We start from the raw sequence: 24,584 nt of genomic DNA on the forward strand, positions 1-24,584 counted from the left end.
TGGACCCCCCATCCTCTCTCCCCTCACACTCTGCCCACTGGACTCCCCATCTCTCCCCTCACACTCTGCCCTCTCGCCCCCCCATCCTCTGTGCCCTCACACTCTGCCCACTGGACACCCCATCTTCTCTCCCCTCACACTCTGCCCTCTCGCCCCCCCATCCTCTCTCCCCTCACACTCTGCCCACTGGACCCCCCATCCTCTCTCCCCTCACACTCTGCCCACTGGACTCCCCCATCTCTCCCCTCACACTCTGCCCTTTCGCCCCCCCATCCTCTGTGCCCTCACACTCTGCCCACTGGACCCCCCCATCTTCTCTCCCCTCACACTCTGCCCTCTCGCCCCCCATCCTCTGTGCCCTCACACTCTGCCCACTGGACGCCCCATCCTCTCTCCCCTCTCACACTGCCCACTGGACCATCCAACGCCCGGCCGAGCGTGTCTAAATAACCCCGTCTTATTCTGTTCCCTAGGGTGTGCTGACGAACATCCAGGGCCGTCTGCTGCCACACACAGCCGAACATCCGCCACCACCACCGCACCCAGGGCCGCACGCCAGAGGGTGGCAGGAGGTCAGCCAGGAGTGCCATCCTCCAAATCGGGGACTCAAGAGCAGGACGCACACATGACGGCGACACAGTCAACAGACTCACATGAGGGAGAACCAGACATGGCCGCGTGCGCCCTGCGGCCGGATATGACTGGGACGACGACACTGCTGATTTTATGATGGACGAGGACCTAGAGCTTGCGGCACTGCTGTCTCCCACACCATCCACCATCCCAGAGACACTCACCTCGGTTGAGCAATTAAGTGATGAGGCTCCTGGGTCACGGTCTGGTGTGAACCACACAGCCGAGCCGGTACAGCAGGTAGAGGTCGGAGCAGCCGAGGGGCTGGACGGTCAGAGGGCAGCCCAGGCCCAGCATTCAGCTGGCTCCCAGACGTTTCCCGGGTTCTTGGATTTACTTGACCCACCCGCACAGCCGATGCATTTTGAAAACCAGGGACACAATGATGGGATGAGGGCCGTCTTCCAGCAGCTGCAAACGCAGTTAGAGGGGTCAAACCGCGTCCAGGAGCAGGGAGTGGTGCCGCTCATGGCAGCCACCCAGGCCGATACCGCACGGGTGGCATCCGCGGTCGAGGCAATGGGTCAGGTTCTGCAAGGCGTTGGGCTTAATGTGCATGCGTCATCCATGCCCCTGGAGAGGGTTGCCCTCTCACAGGCAGCAATGCGCCAGAGCCAACATGACATTGCCAGCGCACTACGGGACCTGGCCAAGTCTCAGAAGGTCATGGCCTAGTCCCAGCACGCCATGGCACAGTCCCAACAGTCAGTCGCGGAGAGCATCAACCGCCTGACGCACGTGCTGGATGGCGTCGCGCACTCACAGGTTGAGGTCGCACAGTCCCTGGCGGGAATGTCTCACTCCCTGGACTCCATCTCAGCGAACCTTCGGATCCTGGTGGATACCGTTGCAGGCCTCCAGGACTGGCAACGCCAGGTGTCGGTGGGGCGAGGGGGCACCTCCCCGCTCGCACCTACGTCCCACAGTGAGGCCTGGGGGCCACCGGGCTCCCCGAGGGAGGAGGAGGTTTTGGGGCCCGTCCCATTAACTCCATCACGGGACGTCCCTGAACGCTCGGCCTCCCCCCGTCCCATTCCTGGTGCATCGGGTGGGCAGCGGGCAGAGCAGGGTGGCGCAACGTCATCCGAAATGCCCGCGGAGCAGCCTGGCCCATCAAGGCCGGGTCGCCCCAGGAAACGAGTGCCGACGGGCAGACATGTCGCAGGGCGTGATTCTCAGCAGTCCGCCGCCACTCCTGCTGTACCATCTGGGGATTCACTTAGACGTAGTGGTAGGGCCCATAAGGCAACAAAGAGGGACACTTAGTAAGTTTGCATTGGTGAAGGGCACAGATTAGTTGTAGGGGCTAGGGCATCTGTACATAATATTAATCATTAAACTCTCCGTTGCACATAACTTGTAAGACCGTGTGATTTTTCCGTTGCCACTGGGATCGTGATGGTGACCGAGTGTCGCTGGGGGTGATGGGTGGTGAAACTTCGGTGCCGGGTGTGCAGTCCCTTCCCCCCCTACCCCCTCCCATAGCTAGCCCACGCGGGCACGTGATGGAGTGTCCGTGACAAACTCAGCGGCCACCAAGGTGGATGGTTCAGCTATTGCCATGGGTCAGACTCTCTCTAATGATTCTGAGCTCACAGCTCATCGCAGAGCGGGCTGTCATCATTCCACATGGCACTGATCACACCCGCTGACACAGCCATCAATGTTGTGCCATTCCGTTTGGCCGCAGTGGTAAGGGTGATTTAGAACTGGAGCAGTGTACACAGCGGGGGTGCTGGGGCGGGGGCGCCGGGGCGGGGGGCTGGTGGTGGTGGGAGTTGTGTGCTGACTGTCTGCGTGACTGCCGATGCAGGTGGTAGTGTTGGTGTTCACCGGTGCCGTCGCGCGCGGGGCGTGAATCGTGCTGCCACCAAGGCGTCGCGTGCCTGCTGTCCTCACCGGTGCTGTCATGCCACCTCCTGGACATTACCAGCACCCAGGTCGTGTCTGCATGCTGTGCCCGACACACCACCAACCTCCTCCACCTCCTCATCCTCCTCCTCCGTGTTGGCACCACTGCCAGTGGCTTCTCCCTCTGACTCCTCCACCAGGGCATCTCCCCTCTGCATCGTGATGTTGTGCAGCGCACAGCAAACCACGACAATGCGAGTGACCCTCTCAGGCTGGTACTGCAGGGCCCCTCCGGAGCGGTCCAGGCACCTGAATCGCATTTTCAGGGGACCAAAGCAGTGCTCCACCACATCCCTGGTTGCTGCATGACCCTCATTGTAAAGGGTCTCCGCATTGGTCTGAGGCCTGCGTATTGGCGTCATCAGCCAATACCTCAGCGGATAACCCCTGTCACCCAGCAACCAGCCCCTCAGCCAGGGGGGCCATCCCTCAAATAGAGCAGTGATGAATGACTGCGTAAGAATGTATGAATCATGCACACTTCCAGGGAACCTAGCGAACATGTGCATGATCTTCATTGGGGGTCGCATACCACCTGGATGTTCATGGAGTATGTCCCCCTCCTGTTTGTGAACACTTCCCTGTTGCCTGCAGGCGGGCGCATGGGGACGTGAACACAATCAATGACTCCCAGGACCATCGGTATCCCGGCCACGTTGGCAAATCCAAGAGTTTGTGATTCTTGATTTGCTCTGTCCTCGGGAAAGGTGATGTAGCGCTCAGCGATGGCATAGAGGGCGTTGGTCACATCCCGGATGCACCTGTGCACCGATGCCTGGGAAATCCCGGATAGGTCCCCGCTCGGAGACTGGAAGGAGCCGGTTGCATAAAAGTTAAGTGCGACCGTCACCTTGACGGCAACCGGGATCGCATGTCCTACCCCCGTTCCACGTGGGGCGAGGTGCGCCACGAGGTGACAGGTATGTGTCACCGTCTCTCTGCTCAACCGGAGTCTCCTCCTGCAGGTGATGTCCGGCATTGTCTGGAAAGAGATCCGGGCATGGTACACCCTAGGCCTCGGTCGTCACCTCTGGCTCCCTGGATCCACCATCAATGTCTCCTCCTCCTCCTCCTCCTCCCCCCCATGCTGCTCAATGACGGGCCACTCCACGGCCATTCCCTCTGCTCCTGAAGCTGCCCCTGCATCCACTGCGGGTTGTGGCTGTGGACGCTGATGGATCTGCAACTGCAGTGCAGCGGCCCCAACCACTGCGCTGAACATAGCCGTTCGGTTTGAATACATTATCGTCACCTGCAGAAAGGTGGTGGGGGGCAGTGAAACAACATGTTAGACGGAGGTTGTTCGACACCTCGGTAGCCGCCTGCCACGGGATACCTGTGTGTCCCGGTGGCCTGGTCACGGTGCTGACACGCGGGCAGCCTAACCTCTGATCACTTTCAACATCCAACGGGCAGTTAACAACAAATCCTCCTCACCGGTGCGTCAGTGGGCTGTGGCCATAAGCCACAGGGCAACCAGCGGCCGTGTCCTCGTCACCGTCCTGCCATGGCTGGGTAGCTGAGATGTTGCATCCGGGGGTGGACGACCCACTCCACTCACTCCCTCTCTCCCCCCCCCCACTACTCGCTCTCTCTCCCCCCTCCTGCTTCTCCCTCTCTCCCCGCCCTCCCACTACTCCCTCTCCCCCCCTCCCTCTACTCCCCCTCCCACTACTCCCTCTCCCCCCCACTTCTCCCTCTCCCCCCTCCCACTTCTCCCTCTCTCCCCCCCCACTTCTCCCTCTCTCCCCCTCCCACTTCTCCCTCTCTCCCCCCCCCACTTCTCCCTCTCTCTCCCCCCCACTTCTCCCTCTCCCCCCTCCCACTTCTCCCTCTCTCCCCCCCTCCCACTTCTCCCTCTCTCCCCCTCCCACTTCTCCCTCTCTCCACCCCCTCCCACTTCTCCCTCTCGCCCCCTCCCACTTCTCCCTCTCTCCCCCCTCTCCCACTTCTCGCTCTCTCCCCCCTCCCACATCTCCCTCTCTCCCCCTCCCACTACTCGCCTCCCCCTCCCACTACTCGCTCTCCCCCCTCCCACTTCTCCCTCTCTCCCCCCTCCCACTTCTCCTCTCTCCCCCCCCTTCTCCCCTCTCCCCCCCACTTCTCCTCCCTCTCCCCTCCCACTTCTCCCTCTCTCCCCTCCCCACTTCTCCTCTCTCCCCCCACTTCTCGCTCTCTCCACCCCCTCCCACTTCTCCATCTCTCCCCCCCACTTCTCGCTCTCTCCACCCCCTCCCACTTCTCCCTCTCTCCCCCCTCCCACTTCTCCTCTCTCCCCCCCACTTCTCCCTCTCTCCACCCCCTCCCACTTCTCCCTCTCTCCACCCCCTCCCACTTCTCCCTCTCTCCCCCCTCCCACTTCTCCCTCTCTCCCCCCCACTTCTCCCTCTCCCCCCTCCCACTTCTCCCTCTCTCCCCTCCCCACTTCTCCCTCTCTCCCCCCCACTTCTCCCTCTCCCCCCTCCCACTTCTCCCTCTCTCCCCCCTCCCACTTCTCCATCTCTCCCCCCCACTTCTCGCTCTCTCCACCCCCTCCCACTTCTCCCTCTCTCCCCCCTCCCACTTCTCCCTCTCTCCCCCCCCACTTCTCCCTCTCTCCACCCCCTCCCACTTCTCCCTCTCTCCACCCCCTCCCACTTCTCCCTCTCTCCCCCCCTCCCACTTCTCCCCTCTCCCCCCCCCTCCCTCTCCTCTCCCTCTCCCCCCTCCCACTTCTCCCTCTCTCCCCGCCCCACTTCTCCTCTCTCCTCCCCCCACTTCTCGCTACTCTCCACCCCCTCCACTTCTCCCTCTCTCCACCCCATCCCACTTCTCCATCTCTCCCCCCACTTCTTCCGCTCCTCATCCAACCCCCCTCCACTTCTCCCTCTCCCCCTCCCACTACTCCCTCTCTCTCCCCCCACGTCTCGTCTCAATCTCTCCCCCCCACTTCTTCCCTCTCTCCACCCCCCCCACCACGTCTCCCTCTCTCCCCCTCCCACTTCTCTCTCCTACAGTCCCCCCCCCCCACTTCCTCCCTCTCTCTGCCCCATCCCACTTCTCCCTCTCCCCCTCCCTCCCACTTCCTCCCTCTCTCCCCCCCCTCCCCCTCCCCCACTTTTCCCTCTCTCCCGCCCCCCACTGGCTGCTGCGTTCTCGGGGAAGCCTTCCCCAGTTTGCCGAGACTCCGGGACGGTCCGCTCACCTCCTCACTCCTCGTCAGCCAGCACGACTGGCTGACGACTTTAAAAACCACGTGTGGACGGCTATGGCGTGACCTGGCGTCACGACGTCGGAACTTCGGCCCATCAGGGTGCGGAGAATCGCCATTTTGGCTGTATCGGGCGATTCTCCGTGACACAAATTTGGCCGGTTGGGAGAATAGCGGGAGCGCGTCAGACCGGCGTCGCGTGAAAATCTGGCGCGGCCCGCTATTCTCCCAACCGGCGTGACAGCGGAGAATCGCGCCCCTAATGTTAATTAGAGTGCATAATGATGCTCCAAGGGCTTCTGCCACATAAGACCAGGTCCACGATTCAGAGATACTGACCTGGCCAGGCTCATGGATGTGGTCAAGTCCAGGAGGGACATCCTGTTCCACAGAAGGGGTCAAAGCATAAGCCACAGGTCAGCCAGTGTTGTGGCAGCAGCCGTTAGCTCGGGGAGTCTGACCAGGAGGACCACCACCCTGAGCCGTAAGGAGATCAACAACCTCCACTGGGTTGCATGAGTGAGTTGGCATCAGCGCCCTGCCACCCTCAGATGCCTTCCCTCAATGACCCTGCACCTGGCACCGACCCCCCAGCACAATGCTGCACCGTGCCCCAGCACACTGCCACGCCTGTGCCTCAGCACAGTCTCACTCCCTATGACGAACAAGCCCTGGAGTTCACAGGGGTGGCCAAGGACAGATCAGTCATTGACGTCGAGCTTTGCCTGGGCTGCAGAGGTAAATATCCACCAGCCCCACCCAGATGACTTGTCACATGTGAGTTGTTCATGCAAGGTGGATGATCTTTCCCTCTCGCTGACCAGAGATCTGAGGATGCCACCATGTCCCTGAAGTAGGCGGACATTTCCGGGAGGCTGCGGAGCATGTCCCATTCTCAGGTGGGAATTGCCTAGGCACTGCAGAGCATGTCCCAGACATGGTGGGACACGTCCCAGTCTCTGGTGGACCTTGCAGAGGTGCTCCAGAGCACGTCCTGCTACTGAGGACATTCCAGATGCAGATAGACATTGGCAAGATGCTGCAGAGGATTGCCTACTCACAGAGGGCATCATCGAGGGTACTAACACCATTGTGCAGACATTGGGGGAGTCGTCAGCGCTGGCAGAGCCAGATGATGCAGGGACATCCAAAGCTTAATCCCGCTGTCTCCCCATCCCAAGGTCAAACCCAGGGCCCTACGGGCACTGATCAGGAAGAGGGAGCACTGAAAGCCAACCTGGGAACTCTTACAGGGATACGATGGAGGTCACCAGCTCTCCTGAATGCAGCAACCTGACAACGGCGCATCTCGGGGTCATCATGCGGATTAGGATAGCATGACAAGGCATGTGCCAGTGGCAAGTCGACAGGGGACCTCCAATCCCAGGCCCACCGGAGGACACCTGCCAGGAGCATGAAAGGCTACAGGACGCGGTAAGCAGCAGGCTGCTTCCACATCTCATTTTATCCTGGAGACACATCTAGACGTATTGGTAGAGCACAGAGGGCGGCTTCAGCGCATTTACAATCACTAAGAGGGCACTGGTGGGGTGGGGGGAGAGAGGAGGGGTGGGGGGGCACCATCAGAAGCTAGGGGCAGTTGGGGTCAATATTGTACTATGCCCAAGTGATGAGACCATCAATTCACGCGACACGTGGTTAGAAGTGAACATTGGTTTTAATCGTCTTCCAACAGAGCCTGCCTGTGACGAGATGAACTCTAGATGAACTGGCAGGCAGGCTCACAACAGCAATCTTTATACTTCCAGTTAGGGGGCGGAGCCAAGGGTGGAGCCCAGTACAAGCTCCTTATCTCCCCCTATGGGTAGAGCCATGCAACTACACATGATCTAGTACAAGGTACAGGCTCAACACATGTTGTACAATACAGTGTGGATTATTATAATTCACCACACCAAAACATGTGATGCCTCTGTCGCATTGCAGGCCGGCCTGCATCCCCCATCCTCCAGTTGCCCTCTGCCCTCCCCAGATTCAAGCCCCTCAGGCTCCCTTCTACTAGACCTGAGCAGCCGCCGCTGAGGCACACCACATGCAGGTGATGGGTGTAATTGCGGGTTATCATCACCCTCCTGCCTTATACATTGGTCCGCTGACAGTGCTGACACAGGACCATCATCCTGTAGTGATGGAACACAGACCCTGGGAGGGTGGAACAGGGTGATATGGGGGTGGGGGGGATGTAATGGGAGTTGTGGGGAGAAGGTGGGTAGGATGGGGAGAGGGAGTGCAATGATCGATGAAGTCACATCCTATGAGAAGCGGGCAGGGATGAGATCCTCCCTGGTCCTCAAGGCATGCCAGACCCTCGCCGCCATGGCCTGCCGTCAATCCTCCATCTGCTCCCGTGGGTTCCTCCTGGGCTCGTCCTCCAATCCTTCCCGGTCTGGCAATCCTTGTTCTCCTCCTCCTTGGTGGCCGCAGGTTCCTCCACCACCACCATCTCCAGAACGCTGTTGTGCTGCTGTGCCAGGTTATGGACGGCACAGCAGACCACCACAAAGCAGGCAACCCTCCGGGGAGGTGTACTGCTGTAGAAGTCAATATTCTTCCTGCTTCTGGACTGTGGTAGAAAGACTCAACAAAGTTAGTTTCAACAAAATAAGTAGTCTTTATTTACGAAAAGACTGCATGCAGTATTGGCTGCAACTTAGGTTCAGAGAGCAGTTGGTACCCACTGCTTATTCCTCCTCAAGTCCGCGCTTACACAGAAAATCAGTTCAGTATTTATACATTATCATTATCAGAATTGCATGACTATGGCTTAGTCAGGAATTCGATCAGAGGTAGAAACATAAGCAATGTCCTAAAACATGGCACAACCTGCTGACGTCCTAGGACTCTGTATCATCACTCATACCATTATCTTGTCCTTTAATAGAACATTAAAAGGTTGGTTACTCCTTCTTCCCTGACCTTATCTTGTCTTACTCATACAGCCCTGGGTCATGATGAGTTAACCTTATCAGAATTTACAGAGGTCAGGCATTTTGGAATAGCTTGACCTTCTCTCATCTTATTCATGCTTTAAGTTATGCGGAGTCAGCCTTTCTTGCATTGTACCAAGTAGTTGATCGATTTTCCCATCATGCCATTACTTAATTTGTGCAACACCACACAGCAATGGACCACCAGAGCAGTTGAGGCATTGGAACCGTATTTTAAGCCCCATCAGTTGGTCCGTGCAGGATCTGAATGCACAGCCAGGAACTCCATCTGGATCCATTCGTTCCCGTGGGTTCACTTTCAAGAATGCCGATCTGACTCTGCACCTCCCGCTGCCTTGGGAAAGAGGGCGGCATAATCAAAGACCCCTCCCACACAGGTTATTCACTCTTCCAACCTCTTCCACTGGGCAGGAGATACAAAGGACTGAGAATATGCACTAACAGATTCAAAAACAGCTTCTTCCCCACTCTTACCCTGAATGACCCTCTTATGGACTGAACTGACCTCTCCACACATGTTCTCCACTGAGTAGTACTACACTCTGTATGCTTCATCCAATGCATGTGTCTATGTCTTTACATTGTCCATCTATCAGATGTCCTATGTTTTTTTTTTAACGTATGGAACAATCTGTCTGGACTGCATGCAGAACAATACCTTTCACTTTACCTCGGTACACGTGACAATAAATCCAAATCCATATCCAAATGTTTGCCTTTTTCAAATGCCCTGGCTGTTGTGTACTTATAGTGTTTTCAGTAATTCCTGATCTGCAAATTTGCAGCTGAACAGGGGGACTTTAAGAGAATGTTTGTGTATCAGCCGAGTGACTGAGCAGTGTAACATCGTAGCCTCACATCTCCTGAATAAAGCTCTTAATTCTGTTGAACCTCCACGGCCAACTAAAGTCAACCCTGCAAACATCACACTGGTGCTCTGTTCAAAGTGAATGGGTTGACACCAGCACACAGAGGAAGTCAGTACAACTGCAGTAAATCATTCAGTAAAGCTGGTTGGAGATGCATTCCACAATGCCAGACAATGTTATGATTGAAGTATTAACAGAGTCATTGAAGCTGACATTGAATAGAAAATTCACTTTGACCATCAATTTTCACAGTTCTTAATGAGATTTAATTCAGTGACTAATCTGAGGAATTAGCAGGCAATGATTTTTTTGGCAGTTAAATTAAAACACCATGCACCTTCTCTTCTCTCACAGAGAACTATGTCAAGTTTTGCATCGACTGAAAATTATGATGAAATGACAACTGAACCATCATCTGTTGAGACTGCAGAAAATCTAATAAGGCAAAAGATAATGAATGCTCAGTTTAAGTGTTCTGAAAAAATGGTCAGAAATGCTTCATATAATAAACCAGGTAAGAGACAAGTTGGTTGCGCTTGCATTCTTTAATAACATGATTGATTAAATTGCAGTTTCCCTTCCATCTTAGCCGATATTGTTAATTTTTTTCAGGTACTTCCCACTTCTTCATTTCTGTCATCATCATCTTCTCCTCAAAAAAAGACTTCTGACCCCATCGTCCGTGTAAAATACTGTCCCATCTCAAAACTCCCTTTCTTTTCCAAATTCCTTTGGAGGGATTTTGACCCTCAGCGCACTAAGTGAGGCGGCGGGTGTGAAAAACTGTGGGCGCGATTCTCCGCCCCCCCCATGCCGGGTGGGAGAATAGCGGGAGGGCCTCCCGACATTTTTCACGCCCTCCCGCTAGTCTCACCCACGCCCGACCCACGGCACGAATCGCCGCTCGCCGTTTGTCACCGCCGTGACACACGGGGCTGCGCTCCTAGCCCCGCCCGGGTGGGAGAATCGGCCCCGGAAGTGGGCGTGAAGGCTGCCGTGGGTCACGGCCTGTCACTGCATTTGCGGAGAATCTCGCCCACAATTATCCCGCTGGCCGCAATGGTGAGTTTTTGTGCCGTATAATTCACTTCCCATTCATTATGTTTGCGCAGGAAACACTCGCTAGATTGCATGAAAGTGCAAATTCCTTACTTCTAGTATTCCCCAAAGATCTATCCTTGACCCCACTCCTATTTTTCATCCGAGATTCTGACCACATAGCCGTAGCATCGCTAAGGCCACCAGCTTCAACATCCATGACACAGCCTGACTCTGATCCTGTTTCAGCTCATCCACTGCTGAAACCCTCACCCATTTCTTTGTCCATTTTTATCACTCCAACAGTCTCCCACATTCTGCCCTCTGCAAACTTGAGGTCATCCAAATTGCTGCTATTTATGTCCTTACTCTCACCAAGTTCCTTTCACACATCATCCCTTAGCTCACTGACCAACATTGGCTCCTGCTTAAACAGCATCTCAATTTTAATATTCCCATTCTTGTTCACAGATGCCACCATAACTCACCCCCCCGCTATCTCTGTAAACCTGCCCAGACTCACAACCCTCTGACATATCTGTGCTTTTTTACTTTTAGTCTCTTGAACATTCACAATTTTAATTGCTTCACCATGTGTGTCTGTGTCTTCAGCTGCCAAAGAAATAAGTCCTGGAATTCTATTTTGCTCTTCTGTCCCAATATTTCCTTATGTGGCTGTGTCAAATTTACTCTGTAACTCTCCAGTGATGCAGCTTGGGATGATTTATTTCATTAAAGGTACTTTATAAATACAAATTGTTGTTATGAATAACACTAGATATTGGCCTTTTGTTTCTGACATTCCAGGTCTATACTGTAACAGAACCTGGGATGGATGGTTATGCTGGGACGATACACCAGCTGGAACACTAACCTTCCAGAGCTGCCCAAACCACTTTAATGACTTTGATGAAACTGGTAAGAAAGTTACATCTTTGTCCTCCGATTATAATTCCTGAGGATGCTACGGCTGTTCTATTCCCACAAAGCAATGAAATATTTATGAAAGGAGGTGATTTTGAGCCCATGTTGGCTGTGGGCGGGATCGTCGACACGGGAAGAAAATCTGAGGGAATCGGAAAACGCGAACCTCACCAGTGAGATGGCGAATTCCGATTTTCAATCACCTTTTTTGGCGGAGCAACATGGAAAACGCCGTTGGAGTAACACTCCGGGAACTCCCCCCCCCCCCCCCCCCCCCCCCCCCCCCGCCCCCGCCCCCGCACTGAATATTCAGTGGGTGCAGGCAGTGGTCAGTGCCATCTACAGCAGCTTTCTAAAACAGTGAACCTGGGAGCTCACCCCGAAAGGGATATCGAAGATGAACACTCAGGTCACGCTCACTTTCTTGGTGCCAGTCCCAAAAGGGCAATGGGGAGAGGATGAAAGGAACCCTGAAAAGTTCAACTTGGAGCCGTGAGGGTAGGGATTTCAGTATCACCATTTCTGGAAAGGGTCGCTTGCAGACCTTACCTTCCCTTTATGTTGCGGTGCCTCTTAGTTTTGAAGAGGTCTGGCAGCTGGCATGTAGCCAGCACTTCACGTAGTCTCCTGCTGGGCTTGTGTCAATATTACTTCTGAGGGAGTGCCCTTTGAGAGTGGGAGCTGGAAAGTGGTTGGGAGGAAGTGATTACAGAAGTGCCACCACCTTCTGGGTTTGTGTCACATCAGCCTGTGACTGCGGACTGGGACTGGGCCACCTCCCTCTATGTCTGCACCACGTCGGCCAGTGCCTGAGCAATGCCGCCAATGTTCCCAGCCATGACCTGCTGTGACTGGGCCTCACTCAGGAATGCTGTTGCGATTTCCAGGTGGCTCTCGCCTATGGCTGCCTGTGAGGCTGCAACCCTGTCCTGGGCCTCGGCCAGCGCCTGCACAGAATGCCCCAGGCCTTGGACATGCTGATCCATAGCCAAACCCGTCGCCACCAATGCCTTCACTGCAGACACCACCCATGCGGTGTTGGCCTAGGTGGCACGCATTGACGGCACCACCTCCTGTTGCTGCACACAGTTGGACTCCTTCAACTGCACCTGCAGGTGCTGGAAGCTCGACGACAACCCCTCATGTAGTCCCTGGACTGCATCTCACCAATGATGGGACTGTCCATTCAAGAAGCCTGAAACCCGTCTGGACGGTAGCTATTTCCTCGGGTCGTCCTGCGCTCCGACCGTCCGTCCCCTCGGGAGTTCCTACCTCCACCTGCTGTACCAGATCAGGTGTGTCGTGCGTAGCAGAGAGTGTCCCAGGAGCCTCTTCACTAAAGTGCCCAACCGAGGTGAGTGTCTATGGGATGGTGCCTGGTGTTAGAGATAGCTGTGACGGGAAGTCAGTGTCATCCTCAGTCCCAAGTTCCAGGGTGTCCTGTATCTCGGGTGGAGGGCTGGTGTCCAAGTTGCTTTCCCCGTCGCTTCTCGATTCACGGCGGGGCTCCGGCTTTGGCACTGGCTGGGGCGGGGTCACAAGATGGGCTTGCCCCATCTCCAGCAGGTCCTGCAAGACACAAGACAAGATGCATGATTAGAGCACGGGCTGGCAGGGAGTGGGGGTGGGGGTGAGGGGATGGTGGTGGTGTTGTAGGGTGAGGATGGTGTGGGATGGGGTGGTGTGGGGTGAGGGGGTGAGGTTGATGGGGGGGTGAGGTTGGTGGATAGGTGGTGTTGACGGGAAGGTTGACACACGTGTCACTGGGAACCGCAACTAAGCATGGTCTCACTTCCTCGCCCATGGCTGAACTCCATTCCGGCGACCTCCCTTTGCTCCAGGCCGCCTACCATGTCCAGGGCCCTCTGCTCTGCCATGGTGAGGGGCCGCAGGTCCGGCAGTCACCCTCCTGTCTCTTCCCACTCCCGGCAGTTGGGGCGGCCTTTCCCTGGGTAGGAGGCAAACACAAAACAACAGTATTAGACAGTCCAAAGCATGCAATCCAGAGATGGATAGCTGGTAGCCTCTGTGACCAGGACATCCAGCCATGCGGCTGGTATGGGGACCGGCATGAGGGGCAGGGTGGGAGTTCGGCTGCCTTCCGGGTTGGGGGGTGGTAAGGTTATGGTTGTGTGGGACAGCTGTTGGTGCCAGGGGCACACTGCTGCCTACTCACCCTGGACCCCCTGAGGAGGTTGTGCAGTTTTGTCCGGCACTGCTGGCCGGTCCGGACGCTGTTTCCCACAGCGATGACCGCCTCTGCCACTTGCGCCCAGGCACAGTGAATGGCGCAGGCTGGCAGCCTCCTTCCTGGGCCGGGATACAGGGTCACCCTCCTCTCCTCCACCACGTCCAAGAGGCTCTCCAGCTCAGCATCCGTGAATTGTGGGGCCGCATACCTTGCTGCCACCTCATTGGCTGGTATGGTGTGCATGGGGAGTGAAGTGTGTATATGCAGCTTGTCAGCTTCCTGAGTGTTAATTGTGAAACCGGCAAATTGGACAACATTTCTCATTGGAATTGATTGTGTTCTATGTGATGCCGATGCTAGTCCCTCAAAAGTAGCAGAATCGGTCCAGGTGCGACGGCAGTTTTGTTGTCGTGGAACTCCACGAATTCCGCGATGGTATCAACACTTAGTCTCAGGTGGAAAATCCAGCAGAGTCCTATTGCTACAAAATTGAAGCTGTGCTGAATGCCATCTTGATGTGTGTGTAGATGTGTAGGGTATGCACTGGATGTATGCAGAATAGATGATCATGGTGCAACACTGATGTTGCCATTTTCACCCTCACTGCTCCAGCTCTCATCTCATCATGTTACACAGTTCATCAGATGTTCAGCAGCAGAGGGGACCCCTTCCACCAGGGCTTTTTAAAATTCTCATCAACAAATTGAGTTTGGTTACGGGCAGCACGGTGGTTAGCACTGTTGCTTCACAGCACAAGGTCCCATGTTCGATTCACGGCTTGGCTCACTGTCTGTGCGGAATCTGCACCGGTTTCCTCCCACAAGTCCCGGAAGTCGTGCTTGTTACGTAATTTGGAAATTCTGAATTCTCCCTCAGTGAACCCAAACAGGTGCCGGAATATGGCGACTAGGGGCTTTTCACAGTAACTTCATTGCAGCGTTAATGTAAGCCTACTTGTGACAATAAAGATTATTATTAGCATTGAATCAGATTACCTTTCTGCTCCCGAATATACCCTTCACTTTCCTGAGTTATCCTTTTGCTCTTCTTGTGTTCATAAAATATCTTCTGTTTTTCCTTGATTTTACTTACCACTATATTTTAATGATGTGGAGATGCCAGCGTTGGACTGGGGTGAGCACAGTAAGAAGTCTTACAACACCAGGTTAAAGTCCAACAGGTTTGTTTCAAACACTAGCTTTCAGAGCGCAGCTCCTTCCTCAGGTGCCTGAGGAACCACCTGAGGAAGGAGCAGTGCTCCGTAAGCTCGTGTTTGAAACAAACCTGTTGGACTTTAACCTGGTGTTGTAAGACTTCTTACTGTGCTATATTTTAATGCCCTCTCTTAATTTACCTAGTTTCCTTTTAATTCAACCCCTATGCTTGCTATACTTGTGATGTCTCAGAGAATACATCCCTGCTAGTAAAATGTCACGTGATGAGTAGTGATGTCAGCAGAGTGTTTGCATGGCCTTTACAACTCTCCATCTTCCAAGGTTCCGAGTAGCCAAGTTCCAGAACGCCGAATTCAACACAAACAAAATAGACGTCCATCTGAGAGACGTCGTACTGAATTGTATAAAAATGCATAAAGCTGCTCTTCATTCCATTCCCCTTGCAATAAATTGCCTTCCTAATCACTTGTTGTACCTGCATACTAACATTTGTGATTCATGTACCAGGACAGCCAAATCCTTCTACAGCACTATGTCCTGCAATTTCTCTTTATTTATATTTTACACTACTTTTCTGTTCTTCCTGCCAATGTGAGCAAGTTCATATTTTCCCACACTATATTCCATCTGGCAAATTTATGCCCACTGACTTAACTTGTCTATATCCATTTGTAGACTCTTTGCCTCCTTTTGACAACTTACTTATCGTTGTGTCAACAGTAAATTTTGCCAGCCCACATTCAGTTCCTCGATCTCAGTCATTGTTATAGATTGTAAATAATTGAGGCCCCAGCGCTGATCTCTGCAGCACTCTGCTGTTTGCAGCTTTCCAGCCCAAAAGGACCCAGGGCGTGACTTTCCGAGCCCCGTCCGGAACGGAGAATCACCGCAACCGCGCGACGACGCCCCGAAGCCGGCGCCCGATTCTCTGACGTGCGGAGAATCGGCGGCATTTGCGCCAGCGCGTTTGACGCGGCACTGGCCGCGGGCTGCTGGAATCGGCGGGGTCGCCAATTCTCCTGACCTGAGTGGCCGAGCGGATACGGCAGAGTCCCGCCGGTGCCATTCACCCCTGGTCGCTGCCGGCAGGAACTCTGCCGCGAAGGGTCTGGGGCGGCCTGTGGGGCGGGGAATAGTGCTCCTTCACCGGGGGAGGGGGGGGGTGGGGGGGGCTCCTATGGGGTCTGGCCCGCGATCAGGGACCATTGTCCCAAGGACTCGTCAGCCTTTAGGTCTAATCGTTTCTCCAACACCTTTTCCTGGTGATTGTTTTAATTTCCTCCCTCTCTTTAACCTTTCAATTTTCAAGTATCTTTGAAATTGAATGCCTCTCCTTTTTTGACGGAATATATTTGTTCTGAACACTTCACATCTTGTCCTTGAGTGCCTCCCACTGCTCTGATACTCATTCACCTTCAAGTAGCTGCTTCCAGTCTACTTTTGTTAAAGCGCATCTCAGCTTCGTAAAGCCTTTCACCATTTGAGAACATTTACTCTTGATCCACTTTCAACCATTCCATAACAACGTTAAATGTAACTAAATGACGATCACAGTCACAAAAGTGCTCTCCCACTGATCCACCTTCCACTTACCCAGCTTCTTTCCCTAAAACAAATTTCAGCACTGTCCCTACCCTTTTTGAGCTTGCCATATACTGACTAAAAGTATTCTCCTGAATGCATTTTAAGAATCCTGTGCTCTCAGTACCTATTGCTTTGATTCTATCACAGTTATGATTAGGGTAGTTAAAATCCTCTCCTATAGTTTATGCACTTCTCAAAACATTTTCAACATATTTCCTGTTCTATCTCCACCTGAGATTTTGGAGTTTTATTGTACACCCCTGTGTGATTGCCCCATTTTGTTCCTAATATCAACACAAATGGTCTCACTTGATGATCCTGGTACCATATTGTTCCAACTCACAGCTATAATTGTTTCTTTAATCAAAGTTGTAATTCATCCCCTCCTTTTTTATCCACCTCGCTATCTTGTCTGAATACACTAACCAGGAATGCTGAGCTGTCACTCTTACCCTTCTTTAAGCCATGTTTAATATTTCTTTAATAATCTTTATTGTCACAAGTAGGTTTACATTAACACTGCAATTAAATTACCGTGAAAAGCCCCTAGTCGCCACATTCTGGCTCCGTTCGGGTACACACAGGGAGAATTGAGAATGTCCAAATTACCTAACAAGCACATCTTTCGGGATTTGTGGGAGGAAACCGGAAACCTGGGACCTTGGCGCTGTGAAGCAACGGTGATAACCACTGTGCTACCATGCCACATATTAGCTCTGATATCAGGACCGAGATTCTCCCCGACCCGGCGGTGCGGGTGATCCCGGCGTGTTGGAGTGGCGTGAATCACTCCGGCGTCGGGCCGCCCCAAAGGTGCGGACGTCTCCGCGCCTTTAGGGGCCAAGCCCTCACATTGAGGGGCTAGGCCCGCACCGGAGTGGTTCCCGCTCTGACGGCTGTTGTGAACAGCCTTTGGTGCCAGCCGGAGCCGAAAGGACTTCGCCGCCGGCGTAAGTCCGCGCATGCGCCGGAGAGTCAGCGACTGCTGACGTCATCCCGGTGCATGCGCAGGGTGGGGGGTCTCTTCCACCTCCGCCATAGTGAAGACCATGGCGAAGGCGGAAGAAAAAGAGTGCCCCCATGGCACAGGCCACCGTGGGGGCACCCCACGGGGTCAGATCGCCCTGCGCCCGCCCACCCAGCGCCCGCCCGCGCCTCCAATCCCGCCAGTAAGATAGGTGGTTTAATCCACGCCGGCAGGAGAGACTTGTCAGCGGCGGGACTTCGGCCCATCGCGAGCCAGAGAATCGCCACGGTAGGCCTGCCGACCAGCGCGGCGCGATTCCCACCCCCGCCGAATCTCGGGTGGCGGAAATTTGGGACACGGCGGGGGCGGGATTGACGCCGGCCCCTCGCGATTCTGCGGTGGCGGTTCGGATAATCCCACCCCATATTTCCAACTATCCATCTATGTCTTCAGCTCATCTGTCTTATTCACTAAGCTTCTTACAGGGAAGCATTTCCAGTAAGCACTGCTAAATTCATTTTACTGTCTATTTTCTAATCTTCCATTTCAAGCTTTATTTATTTCCTTTCTGTATTGGAAACAAGGAATAGGAGTTTAGCAGCTCAAGTCTGTTCTGTCACTCAATGAATCCTGGCTGACCTTTGACCTAACTCCATCATACCTTTACCTGTAGATAATAGCAGCATTCCATGAGCCTGTTTGATGATTTTCTGTATCTGGAATGCTAAGCGTTTCTTTGCGCTTCCACTGTTGTAGTATTTTGCCGTTACGAACATACCCTGTTCTATCCTTTTTAGTACCAAAGTGGATAGACTCACATTTGCCAACATTGAAATTCATTTGCCACAATTTTGTCCATTCACTTAATCTATCAATGGAAGGTACGATTGGAGGACAAGGGGGCTGATGGTGATAGAACTGCAGGAATTTTGAGCCTCGAAGTCCGAAGACGTGCAGGTTAGATGGATTGGCCATGATAAATTGCCCTTAGTGACCATAAAGGTTAGATGGGGTCATTGTGTTACGGGATAGGGTGGAAGTGAGGGCTTAAGTGGGTTGGTGCAGACTCGATGGGTCGAATGGCCTCCTTCCGCACTGAATGTTCTATGTTCGGCGAATCTGGAGTCGCTGAGGTTCACCCTGGTGCGCCAGCTTTGTATAACCCTAGCCGCAGCTTGTCGGGCCTGCTAACGGGATCCTTCTGAATGGCCTCTTCATCTGATGATGGCTCATGTTCGTCCTCCTCTTCCAACATGTCGCGGCACACAGCAGGCCAGCACAAAGTGCGAGGCCCTCTGGGGGCTATTGTAAAACTCCAGGGGCAGCACGGTAGCATGGTGGTTAGCATAAATGCTTCACAGCTCCAGGGTCCCAGGTTCGATTCCCGGCTGGGTCACTGTCTGTGCGGAGTCTGCACGTCCTCCCCGTGTGTGCGTAGGTTTCCTCCGGGTGCTCCGGTTTCCTCCCATAGTCTAAAGATGTGCGGGTTAGGTGGATTGGCCATGCTAAATTGCCTGTAGTGTCCTAAAAAGTAAGGTTAAGGGGGGGGGTTGTTGGGTTACGGGTATAGGGTGGATACGTGGGTTTGAGTGGGGTGATCATTGCTCGGCACAACATCGAGGGCCGAAGGGCCTGTTCTGTGCTGTACTGTTCTATTCTATTCTATTCCACCAGAGTCGCCCAGACAGCAGAACCACATCTTGGGCAGCCCGATGCATCACTCAATGATGCTCCTGGTTGCTGAGTGGACTTCATTGTAACGGTTCTCCGCTTCAGTCCAAGGCCTTTGCACAGACATCATGGCCGGCGGGGCGGGCCGGGAGATTGGCAATGGGTTTGACGCCTGGTGCGAATCCCATTTTTGGCCCAAGGCCCCATTCAGCTGGGAGAGGCCCTGAAGAATCTTGACCAATATCTCTTTGTATTCTTCTGCTTACATTGTTTAAAATATCAACTGTCACCCGTCAACAACAAATTTGTGCATGTGCCATTTTATTCCATTGTCTTAGTCGTGAATAAAATGGTGTATGTTTGAGGCTCCAATGCATATTCTGCAGGGCACCACTAATCACATCCTGCAAGTTCGAGTACCGGTGTATTACCCAGAGCACCTGTCTCCTGCCACTCAGCCAATTTTCCAACCAGGCTGATAATTTCCCTTCACTCCTATGAAATGTAGCTTTAGCTAATCGTCTTTTGTGAGGGATTTTTCTCAAATGCCTTCTGGAAATAAGGCATTTCTCTGCCCAATACTTTAACCTTCTCTTCAAAATGTCAGGCATAACCTACTCCATTTTGGTTCTCTCTGATCATCTGAAAATTTTCAAGGTGTTTTATCACCCTATCCTTAATTTATGTTCCAGAGATTTCTGACAACAATTGTGTTGCTAACTATCCTTAATGTTCACATCCCCTGCCAAACTAGTTTAAACTTTCCCAAAAGATGAGGTTCAGGTGCCTGGGCCACTCTGGAGTGGCCCTCCAGTATTGCGCTGAGAGGGCCGCCACATAGTCCTCCACAACATTGTGCAGCAGAGGAGTAATGTGCTGGAGGAGAATATTGAACATCAGTTCTCATCCAATGAGGAGGATGGGCAGGACATGGGGCCCGGCAGGCACAGGAGGCCATGCAACGTGTGTGCCTAGGCCAAAGCGCAGGGGGCACTCTAATTGCCTCCAAGTTCACTGACTAGGGGGGGTGACCAACCAGGGGAACGGATACCGTGTCCCAGCTCCACACATCCCCACCCACCCCCACCCCTGGCTGTCATAATGGTGTAGACACACACTGACTGACACACTGCAAGACCACTCAACACACACAACACAGCAGCCAATCACCAGTTAGGGCATGCTCGCTATAAAGCCAGAGGGCACTAGTTTTCCCGCTCATTCGGGATGCAGCCTCTCAGAAGGACAGAGCTTGAAGCTTGTAGCACAGATCTTTACCATGTGCTAGTAATATAGACTGGTTAGGATAGGTATAGGTCTTCAGTTAATCTAACATAGTGTCGACCCACAGTGGAAGTATGTGCAGCACGGTAGCATGGTGGTTAGCATAAATGCTTCACAGCTCCAGGTTCGGTTCCCGGCTGGGTCACTGTCTGTGCGGAGTCTGCACGTCCTCCCCGTGTGTGTGTGGGTTTCCTCCGGGTGCTCCGGTTTCCTCCCACAGTCCAAAGATGTGCGGGTTAGGTGGATTGGCCATGCTAAATTGCCCGTAGTGTCCTAAAAAGTAAGGTTAAGGGGGGGTTGTTTGGGTTACGGGTATAGGGTGGATACGTGGGTTTGAGTAGGGTGATCATTGCTCGGCACAACATCGAGGGCCGAAGGGCCTGTTCTGTGCTGTACTGTTCTATATGTTCAACAGTTCCTAGCTTAATAAAATAGTGTTGTATTATTACAAGTATTAGTAGCCTGTCTATGTCGCTGCTAAGGTAAACGCAGTCTCCACAGGTCCAGAGTACCCAACACATCACTGGCAACCCCCTCTGTGATTCCCACCTAATAATAATAATCTTTATTAGTGTCACAAGTAGGCTTACATAAACACTACAATGAAGTTACTGTGAAAAGTCCCTAGTCGCCACACTCCGGCGCTTGTTCGGGTACACGGAGGGAGAATTCAGACTGTCCAAATTACCTAACAGCGCGTCTTTCAGGACTTGTGGGAGGAAACCGGAGGACACCCAAGCAGACATGGGGAGAATGTGCAGACTGCGCGCAGACAGTGACCCAAGCCGGGAATTGAACCTGGGTATGGGAGCGGGTAGAGGCGGCATGTTGTAAGGGCACGAGTTTGAAGGCTTTGTTCATAGCACCTCTGCCGTTGGCTCAGTACTCCACAAGCCTGGTGGTAGTGGCAGCCCTGAGGGTGTGGGTGCAGTGGAAGCAGCACATGGGACTGGAGCGGGCATCAGTATGGTCACCGATCAGTGACAACCACAATTCACTCCGCGGTGGTGTTGGCGGGGGGGGGGGGGGGGGCTGGACTAAGGCTTTCTGAGAGATTTAGAGGTTTTCTTATTAAGGAGGGTTTCCCGAGTTTGGAGGAGCTAGAGGAAGAGTTTGAGTTGCCATGTGGGAATGGGTTCTGGTACTTGCAAGTGCGGGATTTTGTTCGGAGGCAGGTCCCGGACTTCCCTCGCCTCCCACTAAGGGGGTTACAGGATAAGGAAATATATAAGGAACTGATAGAGTGGGAAGTGCTTCCAATAAGGGAGGTGAAGAGGACGTGGGAGGAAGAGTTGGGAGGGGAACTGGAGCTTGGGTTATGGGAGGATGCTCTGCGGAGAGTGAATGCGTCCTTGTTGTGTGCCAGGCTAAGCCTCATCCAATTCAAGGTGATCCACAGGGCTCATATGACTGTGGCCTGGAAGAATAGGTTTTTTGAGGAGGTGGAAGATAGATGTGGGCGGTGTGGGGGGAAAGCCTGTGACCATTGTGCATATATTCTGGGGATGTCCGAGGCTGAAGGGATTTCGGCAGGGATTCGCGGATGCCTTGTCAGAGGTCCTGGAAGGGAAGGTGACTCCGAGTCCCGAGGTGGCAATATTTGGAGTATCAGAAGATCCGGGAGGGGAGAGACGCCGACGTTTTGGCCTTTGCCTTCCTGATGGCCCGGAGACTGTTGGGGCGGATGGACCCGGAGCCTCCAAAGTCGGGGGTTTGCGTCAGCAATATGGCGGAGTTTCTCAGCTTGTAGAAAATCAAATTCGCCTTAAGGAATTCCTTACAGGGGTTCACTCGGAGGTGGCAGCCTTTTATCGACTTCATCAAGGAAAATTAGGCCATCAGCGGGGACGGGGATGGGGAGGGTGAAAGGGGGGAAAGTGGGGAGGCATGGAAGTGACAAATAAGGGTAGGAAAACCAATGAAGGGAGAACCGTGAGAAAGAGTAGTTACATGTACCATGATAGTTCGGGTTTATGCTTGGCGACAGATGGTTATGTTGTTGTGGGGTTTTTTGTGTTTGTTGGATATCTATGTTTAAAAATGTTAAAATTATAAATGCCTTAATAAAATATTTTCTATAAAAACATCTGGTCCTATTTGTAAAGCAGCAAGAAAATGCAAATGCAGCCTACTTTCCTTAATTAAGCTTTGCTTCGTTTAATTGTCCTAATAATTCAAGTTTTACCACCAGCTTCCCAACGTGTAATATTTACATTGTCACATAATTGGCCAATTCATTTTTCTTTTAAATAAAAATCAACTTTGGATTATTAGGACTAAACTGTGCTTTCCAGTTTGTCTGAGCTTCTATTCATTTGTAAAGTGGAATAATTGCTGAAATCACATGTTTCTATTCTCTTTCCAGAAAAAGCTACAAAATACTGTGATGAAACCGGGAACTGGTTTAAGCATCCAGTAACCAATCAAACTTGGTCCAACTATACATTTTGCAATACATTTACAAATTATAAAATAAAGGTAGGTCTCACCCATCTTTAACTCAGCCCTGGTGGGTAGAATTTAAGGCCCCCACCACACTTGGCACTTCCCCGGAAGTGAGTTCAGAGGCGGCGGAGTGCTGAATGACCAATTGGGAGGTGTTGGATGCTGATCCAGCTGCTTTCCACCCTCCCCCTGATTAAGTCCAGGTGGGTAAGCTTGCAGGGTGGGACACCTTCCATCCTGGAGACCAAAGGAGGCCCTGAAGAGGCCACTTAAGAACCATTTAAGGGCCTCATCCCACAGCTGCTGGTATAAAAGCAGCATTGGGGATGGGATTCACTGTGTAGGGAGACCACCAAGAAAACTGGGGGGGGGGGGTCTCTTGTTCAAAGGCATTTTGTGCCCTTTCTAGGGTCCCAGCATTGAGGGGCGGGGCGGGGGGGGGGGGGGTGCAGTGAGGCCTACAGGAACCCTCTGCTGTCAAACTCCCTCTGCTCTCCTGACCGACACGCCCCTTCCTGCTAGTGGGATCCCGCTCAGTTGCCTGTCTCCCGAGGATCCATTGGCATTTGTTTCTGCAAGGCCGTGGCCACTTTTCCAGCTCTGATTGGCTGGCAATTCTTGTGGAGCAGGTTATCCACCTTGCAATTGCCGGTCCCACAATTTACTGACCCTGGAGGATCCAGAAACCCTGGCCCATGAGGAACTTTGTTCCGTCCACTTCCCGGGATCCGGTCGGCAGGGTGTCGGGGTGGGTAGGGGGTATCAAATTTCATTGCGGATGATGAACCCTCACTGCCCACATTTAATTCCTCGCCACATGTCTGAAATGTTTGGTGCTTGGCACTTTGGCTATTCATGAAGGCCCCTCTTGCCCCTTGCCTGAGATGTGCTGATCCTCAGGTTAAATCACCACCAGCCAGCTCTCCCCCTCAAAAGGGAAAGCAGCCTTTGGACATCTGGGACTATGGCAAACCATTTAAGGGCCTCGAAGAAGGTTGTCCAGTACCCAACAAGCCTGGGGCAGGACCAGAACTTGTGGGCATGGTTCTCCGGGCCTCCTTTGTCCAGAACCTGCTCATTCGGGTTCTGGTCAAGTGGGCTCTATGTACCATTTTTAGTTGTGATAGGTTGAGCCTTGCGCATGTGGAGGTAGAGTTGACCCTGTGCAGTGCTTCGCCCCAGAATCCCCACCCTATTTTGAATCCCATGTCGTCCTCCCATTTCCTCCTTCTTGTGTCCAGATCGGTGTCGGCCCTCTCCAGCAGTCATTCGTACATGTCGCTACAGTTCCCTCTGCCCAGGATGTCTGTGCAACAGTTTATAGTTGCTATATCCAACCGCGCAAGAAATACAATTCCAACAAACATGAAGTTATTACACTTTCCCAAGATTATCACCGGCTTCCCCCCAATGAAACTTTTTTTAATAGCATTAATAAAGGTAAATTTCCAAACAGCTCTCTTCCCATATGAACTTTTAAGATACTTTTCAAATGCCCTGGTGCTCTGTTCAAAGTGAATGGGTTGACACCAGCACACAGAGGAAGTCAGTACAACTGCAGTTAATCATTCAGTAAAGCTGGTTGGAGATGCATTCCACAATGCCAGACAATGTTATGATTGAAGTATTAACAGAGTCATTGAAGCCGACATTGAATAGAAAATTCACTTTGACCAGCAATTTTCACAGTTCTTAATGAGATTTGATTCAGTGACTAATCTGAGGAATTAGCA

At 52.9% G+C, this 24,584-nt stretch overlaps 1 protein-coding gene across 1 annotated transcript in view; it reads left to right on the plus strand.

Annotated features, from left to right (window-relative positions):
- The window catches only part of calcr (calcitonin receptor), a 444,237-nt gene that overhangs the window by 199,992 nt on the left and 219,661 nt on the right, over nt 1–24,584 (plus strand). Inside the window, 3 exon segments of the mRNA XM_038797577.1 lie at nt 9,927–10,086; nt 11,418–11,528; nt 22,772–22,884. Coding sequence (XP_038653505.1) covers nt 9,927–10,086; nt 11,418–11,528; nt 22,772–22,884 — 384 coding nt within the window.

This window comes from Scyliorhinus canicula, chromosome 5 (genome assembly GCF_902713615.1).
Source record: "Scyliorhinus canicula chromosome 5, sScyCan1.1, whole genome shotgun sequence".
In the NCBI taxonomy this organism is placed as follows: domain Eukaryota; kingdom Metazoa; phylum Chordata; class Chondrichthyes; order Carcharhiniformes; family Scyliorhinidae; genus Scyliorhinus; species Scyliorhinus canicula.